The sequence below is a fragment of the Anser brachyrhynchus genome (genome assembly GCF_964034855.1).
Source record: "Anser brachyrhynchus genome assembly, chromosome: 1".
In the NCBI taxonomy this organism is placed as follows: Eukaryota; Metazoa; Chordata; class Aves; order Anseriformes; family Anatidae; genus Anser; species Anser brachyrhynchus.
The window spans coordinates 66,559,254-66,579,198 of NC_137694.1; the positions used below are offsets into that span (position 1 = coordinate 66,559,254).

Below are 19,945 nucleotides of genomic sequence, written 5' to 3' on the forward strand. Positions count from 1 at the left end.
CCTTCAAGTGCAGACACTAACAAACAATAAAAGGTCATTTTCATTATGCAAGGTCATGACCAGAGTGCAGCTGTGTTACCACTAGCAGCATCATAAGGAGAATGGCACAAGAATGCACGCAAAAGGCTGACAGCTCCTGAGAACGAAACAGGTAGAAATTCACATTCTTAATAAGTGTACTGCCATGAGAACAGACAATTTTTATTTAAAAAAACAATGAGCAAAAACACTGAAGTATTTACATAATTTCTTCAGGGGCAGCTGAATCACCCCCAAAACCTCAGCCACCTTGTGTGTGATTGCTACAAGTATCAAAGACCCTGAGTCCACATTTGTTAGCTGAACCTGAGACACAAACACAAGAGGTTGCTGACAAGAGATGCCAGGTACACTGCCGGGCACACGGCTGTTACCTTCTCTCTCTTTCTGGCAAGCTGCGCTAAAGCTAAAGACTACCTTTCCTCCAGCATAGCCAGACTGCATTCCCCCCGACAAGTCACCCTTGTACCTAAAGTTTGTTTTGATTTTTCAAGCAACCACAGGTTGATGTGGATTGATTATGTAGCACCTTCACTTTAGCCATCCCCAGCCAGACATCCCTACTTTCTTAAAGGCTGCTTGCTGCCAGCACCCCTCTGAGATGGAGCTGATCCCCCACACACACGCAGGCCATGGTGGGCTGTGCTGATAAACCACCCCTTCTACAGCTCGCTGCCTTCCTGGGAAGGGCTCACACATGGCAGGGCCCAGCTGCAGCACAACAGCCTGCAGAACCGATCAGCTGGCAAGGAGAAACACAGGGAGGGATGGCTCAGTGCCCACTGCACCCTCCCTGCACTACATCTGCTACCAACAGGGACAGGGGAAGAAAAGGAAAAGAAAAAACCCAAGCTGGTGAAATAGACAAGGGTAAGCACTCTACCTTACAGGCACTGGCAGACCTGTCATGCAGCTCACACTACCATCATTGCCGTGCTAGTCTACAAAAGCCTATCTACAAAGCTCTGCCTTCCCTTTCACAGCTGTATTTCAAAGTTAAGAACAGAAGTAATTTGAGCAAATCCAGATGTTAAAGTCTTCAGAAACCCGCTCTCCACACCAAGGGCTGGAGATCTCTCACTCGCGTAGCTGGAGGGAAAGAAACAGAACCAGCATCAGCAGCCGCAGAGCCTCGCCCCAGCCACAAGCCCTGTGCCTGCAGCCCCCAGGGAGGGTAAGGCAGCAGCAGCACGGCCTGTGCTGCAGGGGAGCGGGCAGGGGCCTGTTGCAGCGCTGCCTCTCCAGCTCCACGAAGTCTGCCTCAACTCTGCCACCTGCTGTGCTGCGGCTCTGCCACCACCCCAGCGCTGCTCTCTGCTGGGATGGCAGGGGTGTGGGGCCACCAGCAGTCCCAGGGGAGCAGACCCTACCCGGGCCCCGCTTCTGTTTCCCCATTAACACGCAGCCATCTGCCTGCCCGCCCTGCTCCGTGGCAGCACAGGGGCCGGTCTCTTAAAGCAGCGACAGGTTCCTGCAGCAGCTCACCCCCCTCAGGCTAAGCTGAGCGAAGGGGAGGGCAGCGCCAAGCAACACTGAAGTGCCGCTGCCTCCTAACATGAGCACTGCAAGGCAGACACGAGCCAGGCGCTCTGGGGGCTGCTGTCCCACTGCCCTGCAGCACTCCACACCCAGGCCACCTCTCTGCCACTAGGGTGGCTGCATGGACAAGAGAGGCAACCCCTCACGTCTTTCTGCCCTACAGAATAAATCCCCTCTGTCTGCTTGTTGCTGCGGGACTGGGGCAAGAAGAAGTGACACCCTGCTCAGCGCATCAGGCTGTCAGAGCTCTGCAAGGGACGGGCAGCTCCTCCCCACCAAGCCGCCAGAGCCCAGAGCAGGCAGCTGGTTACTCCCGTGGGACACGACCTAAGCCATTTAAGTCTGGCTGTAACTCTCAGAGCCGCAGGGCTGTGTGACAGCACTCACCATTCTGGCAACGTAGCCGTGGAAGTGTTGGCTGATGTAGTTCACAGTGGTGCTGAAGACACGCTGTAGAAGGAAGGGCACCTTATTTGCCACTTTCTTAGTTAAGACCATTGCTAGCACCAACATGGCCTTCTCTCGTTCCAGGTCTGAGGGGATGGCTCTCGCAAGCACTTCCACAGCCTGTGACAGGCACCGGGTTATCTCCTGTGTGGAGGGAAGAGAGGGTGTCAGTGCAGCAGCTGTGGGAGAAAGGGGTCTTGGCACAGCCAGCACCATGCCAGTGACCCACATGACTGTAGGGGCACCCCACGAGGTGCTGTGCTCCTTCGCAGGCACCCCCTGGTGGCAGTAAGGATGGTACCTCAGAGCTCAGCTGCTCACCCAAGACAAAAAACAATGGAAACAACACTGGAAGATTCAGACAGTGCCTCGTGCTCAGGGAGGAACAGTCACCACGCCTCCCCAGGATTTGCACCTAGCCTGCCTGGTCCTGAGATGACCCAGGATTCCTGGGCTCCCAGGTGAGGGGAACCTACCTTAAACAGAGGGAAGATCAGTGGCACCAGCCTGGGGGGGGACAACAAGGCAAGTTTCAAAGAAAAGCCTTCAAACAGGCAGGAGCTGGAGACAGGGTCCAGGCTCAGAACACTGTCTTGCTCCCAGGATCAGTTTCCCAAGCAGGATGTGTGCATGCACACATCAAGCTACACCACTAGTTTGAAAAAAAATCAAGGTCTGCCTGGTCATGTTTGTCTCTGCCTTATCGAGGACTGAAAGCTTAGGCAATAAAGTTGAAGTCTGGAACCTAACCGGGTGGACAGCAAGACCCAAGGAGTGGGGAATGCTATCAGTTTGTGTACCTGCCAAGTGCTGGGGGACAGAACAAAAAGAAACACCCCAAAAAATTCAGTCCTGCCTTTTCAGAAAGGGCATACCCTCAAATCAAAGGCAGCACTAGCTTCTGGAGCATAGGAAGCTTCATCACAGGCAGAGAAAGACAAACAAGCCAAATAACCAGTTATATCTTGAAGATGCCAAAAAGGCCCTGGGGAAGCAAACTGCTTCTGGATCCAGATGTGGATCCAATCCTTAAGAGGAAGGTTTAATACCACAGGCCTCCAATTATTTCCTGTGCAGAGCAGTGAGGCACAGTAGATGCTGGGCCAAGGACCAAGCCACATTACACCATTTGGTGGGACAGACACGGCATTGGAGTGGTGGAGGTGCCACCCAGAGAGGCCTCTTTAGCAGGTCACCCATCTAGGCCAAACCCCAGTGCTACTCCCAACGCTGACAGCCTGTAAGCTAAAGGGTTAAGGCGCTATAGAAGGAAGCACTGGGTTTCACTACTTGCTGTCTCACAGTGTACTGTAATAAACACAAACCAAGCTTCTAGGAGTGCTCAAGTTTTGCCCATGTGACAAGCAACAGACATACAGGACCCAGCATGAGTTCAAAGATCTTAAGGACAAATACTGAACCTTAACCAGACAGTTGATTTTTAAAGATAAACCCTTGAGACAACAAAATAAAGGACAAACTACCTCTGAAAGTCAGTCCTTGTCCACAACTACCTCTGTTTCCCCATCTGCAGAAAGGGGACAAAGAGCACAAGTAACCCACTTGGCAGGGCAAAGGCTGCCACAGCATACAGGTCCATCACAGCATTGGCTCTAGTAAAATCTTTGCATCGAAGGTTAGTGTTAGGGCTGCATGTTAAAATTGCAATAATTAAGGCATGAGAACAGCAAAGAGATGCATTACAAGCCTGATGCTTCTGAGTTACAGCAGGAAGGATGTGCAAGCTGGAAGTGGATCTACTAGTCAGGTTGTTTTTCACTCACCTCTCTAGACAGATTCTCATTCAGGAAGTGCTGCACTAGATCATTTACTACTTTTGCTTTGATTTCTTTATCCAGCTGGTCTCCAATCTCAGCAAGCTGAGCAGCAATGGTCCGGACAATTTCTTCATTTACCTCAGGGTCAAACACTGCTAACACACACAGCAGGATTTAGTTCACAGGCTGCAGTCAGACTGGGTTCAGTGCAGGTAAGCTGACCCATGACATTTTGCCCATCGCTATTACCAGCCTCCTCCCCATCCACCTCCAGTCTCTCCCTTATTGTGACAGCTGCCTGTACTACAGGTCGCTTGTGCTGCCAACTCCTCATTTGCCAGACATTTGCTTAAGAAGCAAATAGCTTTTTAAGGTGTAGCGTAAGTAAAATGCTTCATTACCCTAAACAAAAAACTTGAGGAGGGGAGTCAGAACATATCCAGCCAAGATTTGTGCAGGACAGCTACAGCCAACACCCCCTCTAGGAAGGGAAAGGGAACAGTGTGAAACATAGCACCTCCTTTTGGCAGAGCTTCCCAATGTTGCTTTGGGGTGTGAAATCAATACAGCTTTACACGATGGACGCATATTTACTGTAGACAAGTAACTCTTCGTGCTACTTGGGTTGAGATCAGTGTGCCAGCTGACACATCCTGGGCAAGGGGCAACAGCCACGCTGCTCATGGCTAGTGAAACAGGAACAGCACAAGAAACTGAGAAGCCATTTCTGCCACACTGGTACAGCACAAAGGGATTCATTCAGTACCAGAAAAAGAGTTGCTCCAAAAACCTAACCCAAGTACTCAAACTCCTTGAGGAGCAGCGTGAGGCTAGCAGAACTGCTTAAGATCACAGCAAGGGCAGCAATCATTAGTACCAGCTTTGTGCCCCTTGTCTGGTGTGCTGCAGACAGGCGGTCCTGAAATCCACAGGGAGATACACTGCACTAGCTGTCTTACCCCAAGGATTAAAATCCCAGCCAACACAACCATTAACTCTGAAGTTTCTCAGTGGAAAGAACGTTACTGATGGTTTGTTGCAGAAGAGTAAAGAGGGGAAGGAAAAAAAAGCCTGCGACCTTCAGAGAAGGCATGTAGGAAGGAGAAAAGAGCACTCACCTTGCTCACCGTTCTGGAAGTGGCCACTCCGATTCCCATCGGTCTGAAGTTCACCATCACTGTCACAGTAGAGGATGTCTTGCAGAGGGTACACAATCCCCTGGCTTCGTAGGGATGGCAGCTGCTCTTTAAACTCACAACCAGAGGACTCCTCCAGGAAAGCAAACAATAGCATGCACTCCATCTGGTTAAATCCATCGCTATGGATATCCTAAACATAAAGGAATCACTGTTAAGCCCATGTCCCACTCAGTAGGTCTGTGCAGATTCTGTTTTCCAATCGGTGAGCACCTTCTTCTGGCCTCCTTTGGGCCCACTGCATGATGATGCCCAACTGACAAGACTTGAGCAAACTAACGCCAACTCCTGGATGTGCGCACACTGAACTGTCTGATGGCTAACACTAGATGGCTCTGTTCTTACCAACCCGCAGTGGAGGCACCAGCTCACCTCTTCCTGCATGTTTCTAGCAGTGGCATGGACTAAATCCCTGATCAGAACTCTTCTAGACCACAGCTGTGTACTCAGTACAAGTCACCCGCCTCTTTTCACAGACCTGCATTTCAAAGTTATTTGGGAATTGGGCATTCTGCTCCTGTACTGAACTAAGCCAACAGCTCCCCATTTAAATATCAGAGCAGAACAGTAACAAGGTGGGGAACGCAGAGAACAGCATAAGCCTCCAAAATCTACAGTTTGCATTTCTTCTCCCTTTTGAAAGGGATCTAGACAAGCTCCACAATAAACCCGTTCAGATGCCTGTGGCATCATATTTACTTGGGAGGAGACTGGGCAAAGAAGTGGAACAAGGGCAACACATCTGGAAATGGAAACAAATGGAAAGTAAGGTGCACGATCAGGTATCAAGAGAAAGCACACCTTCCATGATCTGAGCATGGGTGTCTACAGACAGCAGCAATGCTCACTGGGACACCAGCAACAATCCCCCGAACAACCCACTGGACTTGTCATCAGATTTATGGTCAGAAGAGTTAAGGAAAGGCAGAAGAAAGAGGGCTAGAATTGTACCTTAACATTAAGCGTGGTACAGACAGTGGCAGACATTTCAACAGTAGTTTAAGTGTTTAGCAAGACTTGTGTGTGATAAATAGTAGCTTCAGGATTGTGTTTAATATCACACAAAACACTAATAAATTGATCGCAGCAATGTGTCAGTTGGTTTATCAGTTTTCGTAATTTGCTGCTTAATGAGACATTGTAGGCTCTTAAAGTCAGCTGCATCTCAAGTCTCACACTGAGACTGAGGAAGCAGCTTGCAAACTAGATGTTTCCATCTGCTTTTTGTTTGTATTCATGACGGAGAGGAGCAGCACCAGAAGCCCCAGCATGAACTCTGAGGAAGATGAGCCCATACTTTTTGAAACTCAGCCCCTTCAAGGTATCTCAGAACAAGCGCACAAGAGAACCAGTGACTTCAGTCACATTTGAAACCAACCTGTTCCATGATAGGTTCAGAAACAAAGCAACTCTTGTCACCCTCTGCTTCAGATCAAAGTCCTTGCCCTGCAAGAGTGAGAATAAATGGTGAAAGGCAAAAAATAACTCCCACATACACATATCTTGAAGTCCTGCTTATGGGTCCGCCCTTGTCTCACAGCCACACACACACCCACGCCTCTGGAAAGTGCTGCCTATGAAGAAGGCCCCACACACAGAGATACATGCATATACTCAGGCTTGTTTCAACACTTTTCCAACAAATATCTAGGAACACGTAGGGCATCAAGTGTCAAAGGCTTTCAGTCACACCAACGAAACTCTGCTAAGCCTCCAGAGAGGTTTGACTGGCAGAAGTGGGAAAAACAACAGCTCACAGCTTCCCCTGCCCCCACGGTGGGTGCTCAGGGCTGACAGCCCTCAGCCTGTCTTACACCCAGGCAGTGCCAAGGGAAGTGGCATGCAGGGAGGGGTCTCAGAGCATGCTCAGGGGTGGCCTCCCTCACCCGCCAAAAAAAGGGGCCTGGTAAGAGCGCAGTGCTCACTTCTCATCCAGACAGGTGTGGCTGCGGGTTGGCCAGACCAGCAGCCCAAGAAGCCACACCTGGCAGCCCAAGTCACAGGGCAGGAGAGGTGCTGGAGCAGCACAGCAAGCACCAGGCGCACAGGACTACCTAGCAAAGGCCAAGACAAGAGGGGAAGAATGCAGTTTGAAATCTGCATTTGCTGCCTCATGTGCAACAGCCCCAAAACCACATGCAGAATTAATTCTGACTCTCATCGAGCAGGGCCTGCCTGAAAACAGGCACTGCATTCCCACCCAGCCTTCTTCACCCCAGGCAATAGCCTGGCTGCTGCACAGGTACCTGCTGACCCCAAACGGGGTGAAAGCACCCAAGAGCCCACCCGACCAGATCACCAGCTAGCCACCAAAATCTGGACTCACAATGACAGACCCTAATTTATTGTAGTAATTATTTAAAACACAGTTGTGGAGGGGTAAGCGTGCAGGTGGGAAAATAGGGAGGAAGTGAAAGCAGAAATGAATTCAAACTCTGAAGGAAACTACAGTAACAGCTTCTAGAGACCAGGAATTTCCCAGCTTTTCAAAGACCCTTAGAAGTCCCCAGAACCAAAACACAACCTCAAACATACTTTAAAAAACACAATAGCCCACACCAGCCTTTCAGCCATGGGCTCTTCTTTTCACTTAATCATTATACTAAACTTCTGGCTTCCTAAAACAGATTGCTTTGCATCATGCAATTTCTCTGTTCGGTTCAAATCCATACTGCTGCCACTCACCTCTACCACCTAAAGAGGTGCTGCCTGGTTAGAACGCAGTCCCCTCTGATTTCCTGGGACCTGACAGGAGCTCTGCAACAGAACAGGGTGACCCTTCTCCTGGGCTTTGCCTTTGCTGGAAGAGAGAGAGATGTTGATTACGGTTGGAGAATTTGATAAAGCATCCCCAGAATCAAGAGGAAATTGAGAATTTAGCATTAAGTCAGCAGCAGGACCTTGGCTTTGTGCAAACTCCTCAGGAGTCACCCAGATCAGTAACTTACCTGTAAGCTAAGCAAAGCCTCAACTTGCAGATTTTTTATGTAACATTCTCCATTCAAAGCAATCCAGCCCAGAACAGAGGCATTTGTGTTACCACTAGGGAAAAGGGGATATCCTTTGACACAAATGCCTGCCGAGTTAAACACCAGCTCCTGAACTACCATGGCTGAGACCACAGGAGGCTTGAAGTAGTACTGAGCCTGTGCTGCCCACATCACATCTGCCTCAAATCCCACATTCACCGCAGCGACCGTGGGCTCCCCCAGGACTGTCATCCCCACCCAGCTCTGGCCGATGCCAAAAGCTGCACGTGGGACCACAGCATTACTGCACAACTGGTCAGACTAACCCACGCTGACTCATTTGGGCTCAGGTTCTAATTCTGGAATACGAGTACATGCTGAGCAAGTCTCCCCCTCTTTCAAGAGGGGAGAAGCGAGGCCATCCTCGCTGGGCACGGCGGCGCAGATGCAGGGCAGGTGTCCTGCAGCTCTGACCGGCGTGCGGTGCCACTCGAGCCCCGGCAGCTGCAGCCTGTGCACAAGTAAGCGTCCAGATGCGCAAGTGAAACTAGCTGAGTGGGACTTCTCTAGCAAAACTTCACACGAAGACCGCTTCCACCTGACCTAGGCAAAGCGCTACAGGATGACCTGCTCCTTCCCCACGGAGAGGAATTCCAGAAATCTGCTGGAAGGTCAGCTGAGTACAGTCGGGAGATGATAAACAGACTAAATAAGGTGTCAGCCCGAACAGAAGCCATCTTTCTTACTTATAAAAGGAGGATGGAACGGAAATAGGAGTCGAGACACTTTGCGGTGTTTGTCACCTGTCACAACTTTCTAAGGAAAGCTCAAACTGTGGCTTTAAAAAATCTGGATTCCCTAGGGTTTTTTTTTTTTTATTTGTTTTTGGCACACTAGTTCACACTGACAGGAAAGCCCTTTGGCACAATCCAAATATTCATAAAAAAGAGACAGCCTGAGAGAAACACTACTTGCAAGAAACCCTCCTTGGTCTAAAAGCGAGGCACAGACTACTCCAGTACGGAAAGGAAACCAGGCACCCTGCTCCACCCCCAAATCTGCAAATACAAATCTACCAGAACAAAGATCTATTCTGGACACACACAGACGTTTCCCCCCCCCCCAAGCATGCCCATAGGCATTTCTCTGGGTAGGGCTGGAGAGGCAGGGCACGGAGGCTTGGGGCATGCCCAAGCGAGCGCCTTGCCTGCACCGCTCCCTGCCAGCGCACGAAGCCAGTAAGGGGCGCTGGAGCAGGCCGGCCTGTGCACGCTCCTCGCGTGAATTCCTGGAAAGCTGCAGCAAGCCTCGCTTGCCTGGCTACAGCTCTGACCATCCTATCGTCACATTTGGAAAGCTCTTTGTGCTTTTCAAAGAAAAAAAAAAGCACATAAGCTGGTCATGGCAGAAAGGACAGGAGCCTCAACGCAGGGGGAAGAGGGCTAAGCAGCCCCTGCCCTGGCATTCCTCCCAGGGAGACACCTGCAATACGTGGGGGATCACCTCATCCCCTTTCCCTCTGGGAGTCATCTCCACTTTATCTAAGTTACACTCATCAGGGCGAATCCACAAAAATAAAGATATTTAAAAAACACAAAAATAAAATCACCCGTCCTCACTGCAAGTTGAGAGGTTGTCCACTCCTGTCCACTGGGCTGAGCTAAGGGCCTGACATAAAGAGAAAAGAAAACAGACAAAACAAACAAAATCCCCCCCAACTGCACTCGAGTACTTATATGGTAAAAAATTGAGACAAAGAAGCTTGAAGCTGGTAATTTCATGAGCTCTTCCCACACCAAGCAATCACCACCCAGGCAGTGAAAGCCCCTGAGGGGTTCCAGCCTTTGGCTAAACAAGTTCCACTTGGGTGGTCAAAAACACACCTGAGAACAGGAAAAAATAACTTCTTTCCTGCCACAAAATGGCTCTCTACTATAGAGACAGGAAGCTTTTTTTAAAAAAATAATTAGTAGTTCCAGAGGCCTCAAATTTTAGGTAACTCCCTTGAATCAATACAAGGGGTTTTGATATTCACAGAGCTCATCCTGAGAAGTCAAACTCCTTAGTGGCATCTCAAAAAAAATATAAATCAGACCCTTAAAGAGCAAACCCCTGAACAATCAAATGCAATCATACCAATGCTATCTGAATATTTTAATTCATTAAAGCTTTTGAATCCTGGTAGCTGTAGATCAAGATTTTAAGACGTCTCCCAATGGATGGAAGAAGTTGTCCATTATGGGATGAACAGTATCTTTAGTAGGAAAATGAAAATAAGATAGAGATGGAGACTACAAACTCCATCTGTACTCAGATTCAGAGTAAAACTAGATCACCTGCTAAGGCTGCTTTACAACTGCTAGAAGTCTTGGAAAGTATTTTATGGAGGACGATTTTTGAGGTAAAGTACCAATTTATTTGAAATGCATTATTCTTTCACAGTCTCTGTTGCAGCTCAGCACTGTGTCAAGACGACACTCAGCAGAACAGTCACTGATAAACACAGCTGCAGTTGTAAGTCTGCTGATCTTCCTTGTTACCATTTATGCAGTGGCAAATCTCTCTCATCTCCTTATTTCCTCCCCCTCCATACCTCAGTGACCACTGCCTGCTCAGTTACGAGCTGCGCACTGAAACGGTGCCAGACCAGTAGAGCTGAATCACTGCAACTTGAGGGCAGGTAACCTCCGGGTGGGAAAACAAAACAAGCAAAAACATTAAAAAAATAGCATTAGAAGAAACCCCTCCTATTCAAACTGTGCACCAGAAGAAAAAGCTGTCCTGTGTTAACACAGAGCAGAGCATCCAAGGAGTCTCACTGCTCAAAAGGAGAAAACACATGGGCACAGAGAGACAAAGTTATTCAAAATTCCTCCTAAAAGCCACCATGTGCTCCTGCGGGGCTGTGAAGGACATGACACAACAAGCATTTCTCCTAACTGAAATGTGCTGAAAGACTGACAGATTTCCCACAAGGGGTCTGACCTCAAAAGATAAACTCAGTCTAAAACAGTAAGGGCATCGCTTCCCTGTAGCACTTGCACAAAAGCTGCTGCATGGGCCTCTGTGGATGTAAACGTACCTGCACGCACCCTGGGCTTTCCCTGGGATCCGACAGCTGGAAATGACCACGGCGATCACTTTCCCAAGGCACTTCTGTTTTCTTGCAAGTCCCATGACGACTTCCAGCACAAATACACAAGTGTTAACCTGCTAACACACCTCCACATTCGATCCTCTCCTGCCCACCGAAGCAGTGCCTGCCACGACACAGGCTGAGCGCTACACGAACACGACTGCAGGCAGAGCAGCACATCCCTCACCAGCTGCCTGCCAGCACAGGATGGCAGAGCTCACGTCGTCACCTCACGCATCCCAGCTTTCACAGGAGAATCCTGTGGTGGCTTCCTCCACAGCAAGCCTCCGAGGCTTCCTCCAAGACAAACGCCACTTCTCAGCTGGTACTGTGTGCATCCTGAAGGGCCGTACACCGCCACACACTAGCTAATTCGAGAGCAACCACTGCAAGCACACGGTTTCCTCTTCCCAGGTGAGGAGCTACGCACAGACATGATACAGCCGCAAAGCACACAAAGGTTTCACCTGCTCTAAGAGCAGCACAGAGCTCTGCTGTTGGGGGAAGTTCTCAGTAGCAGCCATTATTCTCAGGGCAGCCACAAAGATGAATAGGTCCCAGAACCCCCACAGCAATAACGCTGAGCACAATCAGCTTTCATCCCTTCTCCACACTTTCACTGCACCCCCAAGACGAGGCAGAAAGGAATCCATGCCGTGCAGTGCCCCTGCCTGCCACCACTTTTCCCTCGGATCCCTCACCTCTCCTCGCAGCCTGGCCTGTGGTTAGCCATCCCCAGCTGCACCAGACACCGCCTGGTCACAGACACTTCCCAGCCGCAGTCGGTGGCGCTGGCTCCCGTAACAGCTTGTCTAGATTCCAGGACACATCCTGTACAAACACCCGGACTGCCCCGCCATCAGTCAAAGCACTTAGTGTGCGAACTGTCAAGATACTTATCTTTGTTTCACGTTTGGGTTAGGAGCAAATTCAAGCCTTCAAAGCAGAAGCTGTGAAAAGGCATCAGTCATTACGGGGAGAGCTTACAGCCTGCGCGTTGATTTCTCTGCCTGACAGCTGGAGATAAGGAAGTTATTTTTGGCAGTCAGGATGACATCACTGTGGAGTAAAGGGAACAGTACCTGTTTGTCCAACTCTGGACCCGGTGGCCTTTACCTGTCTGGCAGGCAAAGGCTTCATTGTTGAGCCGCGGAGCCCTTTACAGAAGGAGGGATCATTTTACAGACGGGGACACTGGGGCACTTGGAGCTGATGCAACTTGCTCTGTCTCCTGGCATTTAAATCCACATTTCAAGCCATAGCCACCCAATTTCACGACGCTCCCCAAAGCATGCCACAGGCATGACTGCTTTACATGCGTCAGTACTGCGAAGTCAGAAACAAGCCACAGATCTCTACCAAGTTCCTTATTTGAGGATTTCTGAGCTGTGCCAGTCTATTGTCCTTAACACCTCCACAGGCATTTCTGTGTAAACAAAATCCACATCATGCAGCCCAAGGTCCCCAGGAATCCCCCATCACTCTGCCACACACACACTTTCTAGCACACAAATCCAAAAGGAACTGCACGGCCCAGCTCGGAGCTGATACCAGGCTCCTTCCCCACAACTCTAGCTGTGGAAGAAGCCTGACTGCTCGCACAGCAGCTGCACGTGCACCTCAGGCTTTGCAAGGGGAGAGGGAGAAAATCCACAGTAAAAAGGAAAATTATTGATCTGAAAAAAAAGTTTAAATGAGGCAGTACCAAGTTTAACAAGTCTTAACAAGTTTAACCCTAATGTTATCCTGACCACCGAAGATCTATCCTCGTCACTGCTCAGCCTGCAAAGCACATGCCAGCCCCTAACAGCTCTTAGAAGGCCCCAAGCTTTTACCCCCCCGAGACCTGCTGTCCTCCTAAAGGATTTCATTAAGGCTTAGGAAAGAAGAGCTCAGGTGAGGGGCTGGGGAGGGCAGACAGATATCGCACAGTATCAGCCAGGCGAAGGAGGGGCTGAACAAGCCTCTTTGTACACGTGCTACCACGAAACCAAATCACTTGCTTGGTACCTTCTGGCTAATACCACAGCTACTGGCTTCAGGTTTCTCGGGAACTTCCCATCATAGGCAGCAGCTTCCAAACTACAGGCGTTTTCCATGCACGTGTCTCAGAGGGAGGATATATCATTGGCTTCATTTCAGAAGTGGTAAAGCTGGCAAGCCATGGGGCAGAATACTTTGAAATGCCAGCAAGTCTGTGGCACAGCACAGGACAAACCCCATGACTTGTGATTTATTTGCTAGGCTCTTTGGGAAGATACCCTGCCCGTCAGGAACACAGCAGACACCTAAATTCATCCATCCCTCCCACTCCCAAGTATGAGTGCCAACTGCTCGAGATTGTTGGCTTTCGTTTCTCTCGCTTCCAGCTTCAGCTTGCTTCCTCCTCTAAGATTTGTGAGCAACACCACTTCCAAGCGCTCTAGCAAAGAAAGAAAAAGAAGAAACCTGCTGTTTGCCCATAACGCTGTTGATAAAAAATACATTGAAACACGTTGAATACTTTTGCTCCTAACAGTTTCATTGCATACTTACCTCCCAGCAGTCTGTGGCGCTGGTGCTGTAAATGGGACACCAAGGCCTGGCACCAACAGAAGCTCCTTAGGTGGGGCAGTTTCTCTGTGGCTCCTTCACAATCACACCGCACTAAGGGCACGCCTCAGCCTGGACAGTATCCCCAGCTGTGCACGTGGGCTCAGACACACTGCAGCTGGTTCAGTGGGGGTTTTCTTCCCCTTTTTGAAAGGAAAGCTGTACTGGAGACTCTTCTAAAGAGAAGAGTTAGACTGACCTTTTTATTAGAGATATATTTAGTCTCCCAGAGGTTTCGCATTATTTTTAATTCTGTGCTTTTGGCTGGAGATTATGCTGACTACACGAGCTACAGCAGTCCTCTAGTTGTCAGAGGCCGTTCCATGACTTCCTAGTGGGACAAGCCATCCCACTTCCTCATCAGCCTTAATTTTCATTCAGCTCAAAATGCTCTCACCCAGTCCCTAGGTGGCACCGTCAGTGAACAGGAAGGAGCACTGCCGCATTGCTAGTCCTCTTTAAAGAGGAAAAGGAAGAGGTAGGCCCTTGTGATGACTGTGGTTTTTCTGTCAGACCAGTGCCGGAGGCAGCATGACAACACTGTTCAGCATTTCTCAGAAGCCAGCCTACGGATGCACCAGGGCTGGGTTTAGTCAGCACAAAGTCCGCAGCTTGCACTGCCCCAACGCTTAGAGCCAGAACCTGGATTCAGCTGGACCCAAAGGGAATCCGCGCGTCTCCGTATTTTGGGGACCTCCACACCCAAAAAGGAAGGTGCAAGATTTGGATCTTGGCTGCTGCAGCGTGTGTGGTTATGCTGATCTGAGACTGAGCCTGTGCAGATGGCGGTGTCAGGTTAGAGGTTTTCTTCCAGATCTAGAAGATGGCCCTGCTGGGGGCACGAGCACCAGCTGCTTGCGCTCCGGTCTGCCTCTGCAGTCGAGCAGGGACAAAGCGCCCAGCCCCAGGGACGGAGCAGGCAGCCTCTGCCACCTGGCAGAAATGGCTCTGACAAACTCAGGTGCCACCTGGGCAAGCTCAGACAATTGCTGGCAACCAAGAGACCTTGGAAAGGAGGACTGGACACAGAAACTGTCACGCCAACTAGAGGACAAGACCTCCTCGTTTTGAACACCCATACTCTGTTAACATGTGCCAGCATGAGCACGGGTCAGTCAGAAAGTCAGGAATGCCGCTTCACCTTGCAACTTAGGTACATTTCACAGCTGATACCACCAGTAAAGGATGCAAGTGAGCTGACTTTGCCTAACTGCAACATCACAGGAGCAAGGAAGGGAACTGGTGAGGAAAGACTGACATAGGGACACCACCAGTGGCACACTCCAGACTATATTGCTGGACAAGAACTCCAGACTCAGGAGTACAAGGAGTATCCACGGTGCTTTCTGAAAAAGAGAAGCTGCAAAGATGCTCCCAGCACAGAATTTTAAATGCTGGATCAGCAGGGGACATTTGGGACTAGGTGTGCAAGGAACAGTACGTCGTAAGGGAACCCGACCAAAGTTCCCCGCTGAACAAAAACAAGCCTGCTGATGCAATCGGCAGCAGGGCACTGGCCAAGATACTGCGCAACAGTGCTGAGCACAGGACAGGTTCCTCTCAGCACCCCTCCTGCAGAGCAGCTGCTACACCTCAGGCCAATTTAAGTGGAAACCATTCACCTTACCCAGCTCTGAATGCCCTCTATGAAGAGAGGGTCTTAAGCAGTTACAGAAAAAGAGGTACAAAGACAGATCTTCACAACTGCACACTTAGCTGCTCTGGCAGCATGCACAGCACCATCTCAGTATTTGAGAACTTCTGCAAAACACCACGATGCATTTTAAACGGGCTTCCTTCCTTCTAAAGGTCAAGTACCCCACAGCTATAAACACCTCTGTCTTTCAGAAACCAACCATGCATCAGTACAAGCAGACGATCCTCAGAGAAGCCTGACAACATTCCTTTGGTGACATGAAGTGTGCTGGTCCTCAGAACCCTCTCCTCTTGTGTTGTATTTCCAACTCTCACTCCTGCCACAGAAATTAAACAGGTGAAGCCAGGGGAAAAGAAAAAAAAAGTCACCTCGATGGAATCTCTTAAGACAGGAGCCAAGGCATCCTCCAAAACCTCAGAGCAAACCATTCATCAAACTGCAACCAAAAGCAATGGTAACAACACAGCACTCACAGATCCAATTAAACCCTTTTAACAGCAACTCCTCATCAACTTTGTGAGGACAAAGAAAGCGTAATCTCTGTTAAGCACCTTTAAACAAGAACACACAGCTAAGAGAATATTCTCTTCCAAAGAAGTGCAACAGGAGCTGTTTAGAAACTGCAGCAGCAGGACTACCAAGCAGCTGCCCGGGGAACACCATTTCTCACTGCCGCACAGGGCTTCTCGGCACCCGCATCAATCTTCTCCTTGACACTGCTTCGGGCCCTCCGGCTGTAGGTCTGTGAGCGCTGCGGAAAAGTGTGGATTTTACTAAGAGAAAAAGCATGACTGTGCACGAAGTAACGCGGCCTATTTCACTTTCAGTTTTAGCTTAAGAGGAAACAGATTAATGTTCTGTCCCAGAAAGCGAATGCAAAACCAAATCCAAATGTAAAAGTGAACGTAAAAACAAAAACAGCACCCACATGGGCAACAACTGTACACACGGCCCAGGTCCCCTGCTCACACCTTAGCCAAAGCTGAGTAAGAGGCCTGGGATTTTGAACTCAAGTTCTGAGCAACACACTCAACGTAAAAGGTGTTTAGAGCCACAGTGACCCCTCTCCCCTTTTGTGGGGAGTGTCACACATAAGGATATATTGCAGCATATCACCTTTTCCTCATATTCACCACCAAGGACAGGCCAGCCAAACCCCACCATGACCAGGAGGCACGCTTTGTCATCTCCAAGAAGTGCTGTATGGGTGCAAAGCGAGGAAAGCCAGGTGACTGGATCAAGAACAGGAATTACTACACACCCAAAGCAGTCCTAACAACACTATAACTAAGCCAAGGGTCTACTGAAGGGAGGTGGGACTAGAGGACTCTTAAGAGTAGTTGTTGCAAAAATGGGTACAAAAAAAAAGACATTATCACACTACTGTGCCCTACCCTTGAGCAACTGCTCCAAAAATCATGCTGGGAACAACCCATGCCATCTCATCCTGGTGAAAGGTGTCTAATGCTTGGCACTGGCAGCTACAGAGTCCTGTTCACTTCCCATTATAGTCAGGGTAACAGCAGGATGCCAGGACACCTTCCCCTACAGACATCTGGTACAAATCAAGGCAATCACAGAAGCTATGGAACAGATTGCTTTCAAATCCCAAAAGGGAGATGTGATGCTCCACACATCTCATAGTATTTCTTTCTACATTTTACCTTCCTCTACCCTTCTCTGGCTTGGGTCAAAAAGATTCAAAATCTTTGGGGAAAGGACCAACTATATCCATCCTGTAATCATTAACTGATGAGTTTTAACTAGCCCAGCTCCCTCATCCCAAGATAAGCCATCCAAAACTAAAATGGGATCAAACTTCAAGTAGGAGTTTTGCACCTTCAATCAATCTACAAGTTCAACTCCCTAATTAGAAATATTTGCATGCATTTGGCTTGGTACAGCACACAGATATGAAGATAACTCCAGCTCCAAATAATGTGCAATATGACACAGACGAAAAGCCACAGCATGCTAAGAGAAAACCAGAGGAAGGTGCTATGCAAAGAAATATCAGATTTGCTGGTAAATTCAACTGAGGAACTGCTAACTGGTGGAAATGAAACCTGCTCTTTCGCAGACCGTTCCTGTCAATAGAGAAAACCGTCGGCTGAACCGATTCCCCCAACCCCCTGCTGCTTATTAGTTCATATCCAGGGGCAACAGGAGCAGCTTTATCAAGGAGCCTACCTCTCACAGCCACGACTCCACAGTTATGTCAGCGGGCCCTGTGTGGAGCTATCACAAGCTTAAGGCTGTAACATGTATTACGTCCTATTCGCCCATGCACCCCGCAATAAGGGAAGCAATAACTTGTAGATGCCAAGCCACTCCGGAAAGGTCTCCAGAGGTGGCAGTCACAGGATTTATGTGCCTGCCTGCTTCCAGATAAAGCATTTTCATCCTATCACAGAATAGTCTGTTTGATCTGCCAGCTCCTTAGACTTCTGAGGAGCGAGGATGACCCCCGCCATCCTGTTACACAGGAAAAACAATACCAGGAAACAACCTGGCTTAACCAACCCCAGTTAGGGGTGCTCACAGACTACACACACACACCAGCCTTCCCTAATTATAATTACCACAGCTCTTACTGCTCTGGAGTTAATGGAAATCAAAAGCCACACTGAGCACCTCTACAAGGTGCTCACATTACTCAAACACAGCCTTCTAGTGCTGGGTGCAAGCACGCGAGTCCCGAGAACAGAGACTCGAGGCTTGCACAGGCAGCACGATCCTGCTGACAGTGTGTGGTTAGGCATGGAGCTGAACTCACAGCAAGCAAGCCCAGCTGTGCCAGCTCCAGCTGGCCTAACGTGGTTGTAAGAAATTGGCGAGGGGCTGGTGGGAACCCAACAAAGCCACCTAACCAAATGGCCCTGTTTTTCCTTCCTAAATTCAGCAGATATGACCAGATATATACTAGAAGGAGAAGGCAAGTAAGAACACAAGATCTTCACATCTTTCTTAGTAACAGGCAACCTGTTCATAAGATTTACAGTCAAATCTTACACTCTCCACCTGCACAATGGGAGTTTGTCCTGGCTGGTTCTTAAGCACCGCCAATCAGTTACTCAGTGACAGAGGAGAGCTAGAAGAGAAGGCAGGAAAATGGGAAAGGACAGGTTGCAGAAATTCCAGCAAATAAACTATTAGTTTGACTTATTTTTATACAGTGCATTCCCCAGCCGTTTTGTACATCACCATCAGCACAGAGGAGATGACAAGGAGGAGATGCTGCTTTACCCTAAAGAAGGCTCTTAAAAGGTTTAAGATTATATTAAAAAAAATGCCAGGAAAAAAAAGACCATGCAGAAAAACCTCCTTTTCAACCAGTATCTTTCACAATATTATGCTTTCATAAGCAGGTGAAAAAAAGTTTCAGTTTGACTACAGACCAAAAAAAAGTTCACAGGAGAACCCCAATCATTTCCCCCCGACACACAAAAGTGGACTTTTGCAAAAAGTCCTTTACAAGGAAAGAGAAAGCACACCTTAGAAATAGTTTCCTGCCGGGGAACCACCTTGCTCCTTCCTCCACCAAAGGGCTTTTAAGCAACTCGGAGAGACCGTGAAAGAAGCGTACTACGAGATTTTGACCCAGATACCCCAGGAAACACCAGAGCAGTGGGCACGTTGTTCTGAAAGGAGCCTGGGCCTTCCGCACAAAGGCTGGCATAGTTTAACTAGTTCTGAGGCGCTGGTGCCGCGATTTTTAGTGAAGTCTATAGAATATTGTTCTTAAAAAAATAAAGTCACCGCAAACTGTTGCTCCGAGAGGCAGGCGCAGGCAGGGACCGCTCTTCCCTTGCTCCATCGCTGCCACCCCCCGTCCCCGCAGCCACCCCTCCCGCTGGAGGGCAGCGGCCCCTCGGGGGTCCCTGCCGCAGGGCACCCCCCCGGTAAGCAGCCCTCCGCCCCGGGAGCGCCCGGCACGGCCCCGCACGGGCTGGGAGAGCGCAGCCGAGGGGGACAAAGCCGGGCGGCGGGCCGCGGGAGCAGCAGCGGGGCGGGGGTGAGCCGGCGGCCGGTCAGAGCCAGCAAGGGGGGAGCCCCATCGTGATACCAGCGACAGCGGGTGGGCAGGCAGCACGCGGCGGGAAGGCGGCGAGTTAATAAAAACAGAAATAAAAACAAGCGGCTGAAGGCAGGGCTCAGTGGGCCGGAACAAAGGAAGGGGAGAACCGCAGGGAGAGAGGCGCCGGGCAGGGACCGGGGGGGGCGAGAAACGGCCCGAGGGGGTCGGGCGAGAACCGCGGCGGCCGCCCGGGGCAGCCCGGCCCGGCGCAGCCCGGCCGCGGAAGCCTCGGGGGAGCGGCGATGGCCCGAGCCGGTGCCGGCCCCGCCGTCTTCCCGCTCCTCCCCTCCCCTCCCGGGTACGGAGATGACCCTTCCCGAGGCGGCGGCACCGCGCCGTACTCACCCTGCGGGAGCAGCAGCCCCGACCCTCGCGGCTCCGTCCCAGCGCTGCTCTCGCCCTGCCCCCGCCGCGCGCCCGCCATTTCATGCTTCCCGCTCCGCCCCGCACCGCCCCGGACCGCCCCTGGGGCGCTGGGCCGCCGCCATCGGCCAACAACGGGCACCGACGGCGC

General features: G+C 50.1%; 1 protein-coding gene across 3 annotated transcripts; it reads right to left on the reverse strand.

Moving 5' to 3' along the window:
* Window positions 1–175: 175 nt before the first annotated feature.
* Window positions 176–19,934, reverse strand: BID (BH3 interacting domain death agonist). 3 transcript variants are annotated; one of them, XM_080600619.1, is made up of 8 exons: window positions 19,777–19,934; window positions 7,685–7,799; window positions 6,925–7,053; window positions 6,378–6,445; window positions 4,922–5,132; window positions 3,810–3,955; window positions 1,966–2,169; window positions 176–1,128 (listed from the first exon to the last, which is right to left on the reverse strand). In XM_080600619.1, exons 4-8 carry the CDS (start codon window positions 6,384–6,386, stop codon window positions 1,117–1,119), a joined length of 582 nt encoding a protein of 193 aa, XP_080456745.1. In that variant the 5' UTR covers window positions 6,387–6,445; window positions 6,925–7,053; window positions 7,685–7,799; window positions 19,777–19,934; the 3' UTR covers window positions 176–1,116. The 3 variants fall into 3 exon arrangements, with proteins under 3 accessions (XP_080456745.1, XP_080456746.1, XP_080456744.1); XM_080600620.1 differs by having other exon boundaries at window positions 6,890–7,053; XM_080600618.1 differs by lacking the exon at window positions 6,925–7,053.
* Between the last annotated feature and the right edge of the window lie 11 nt (window positions 19,935–19,945).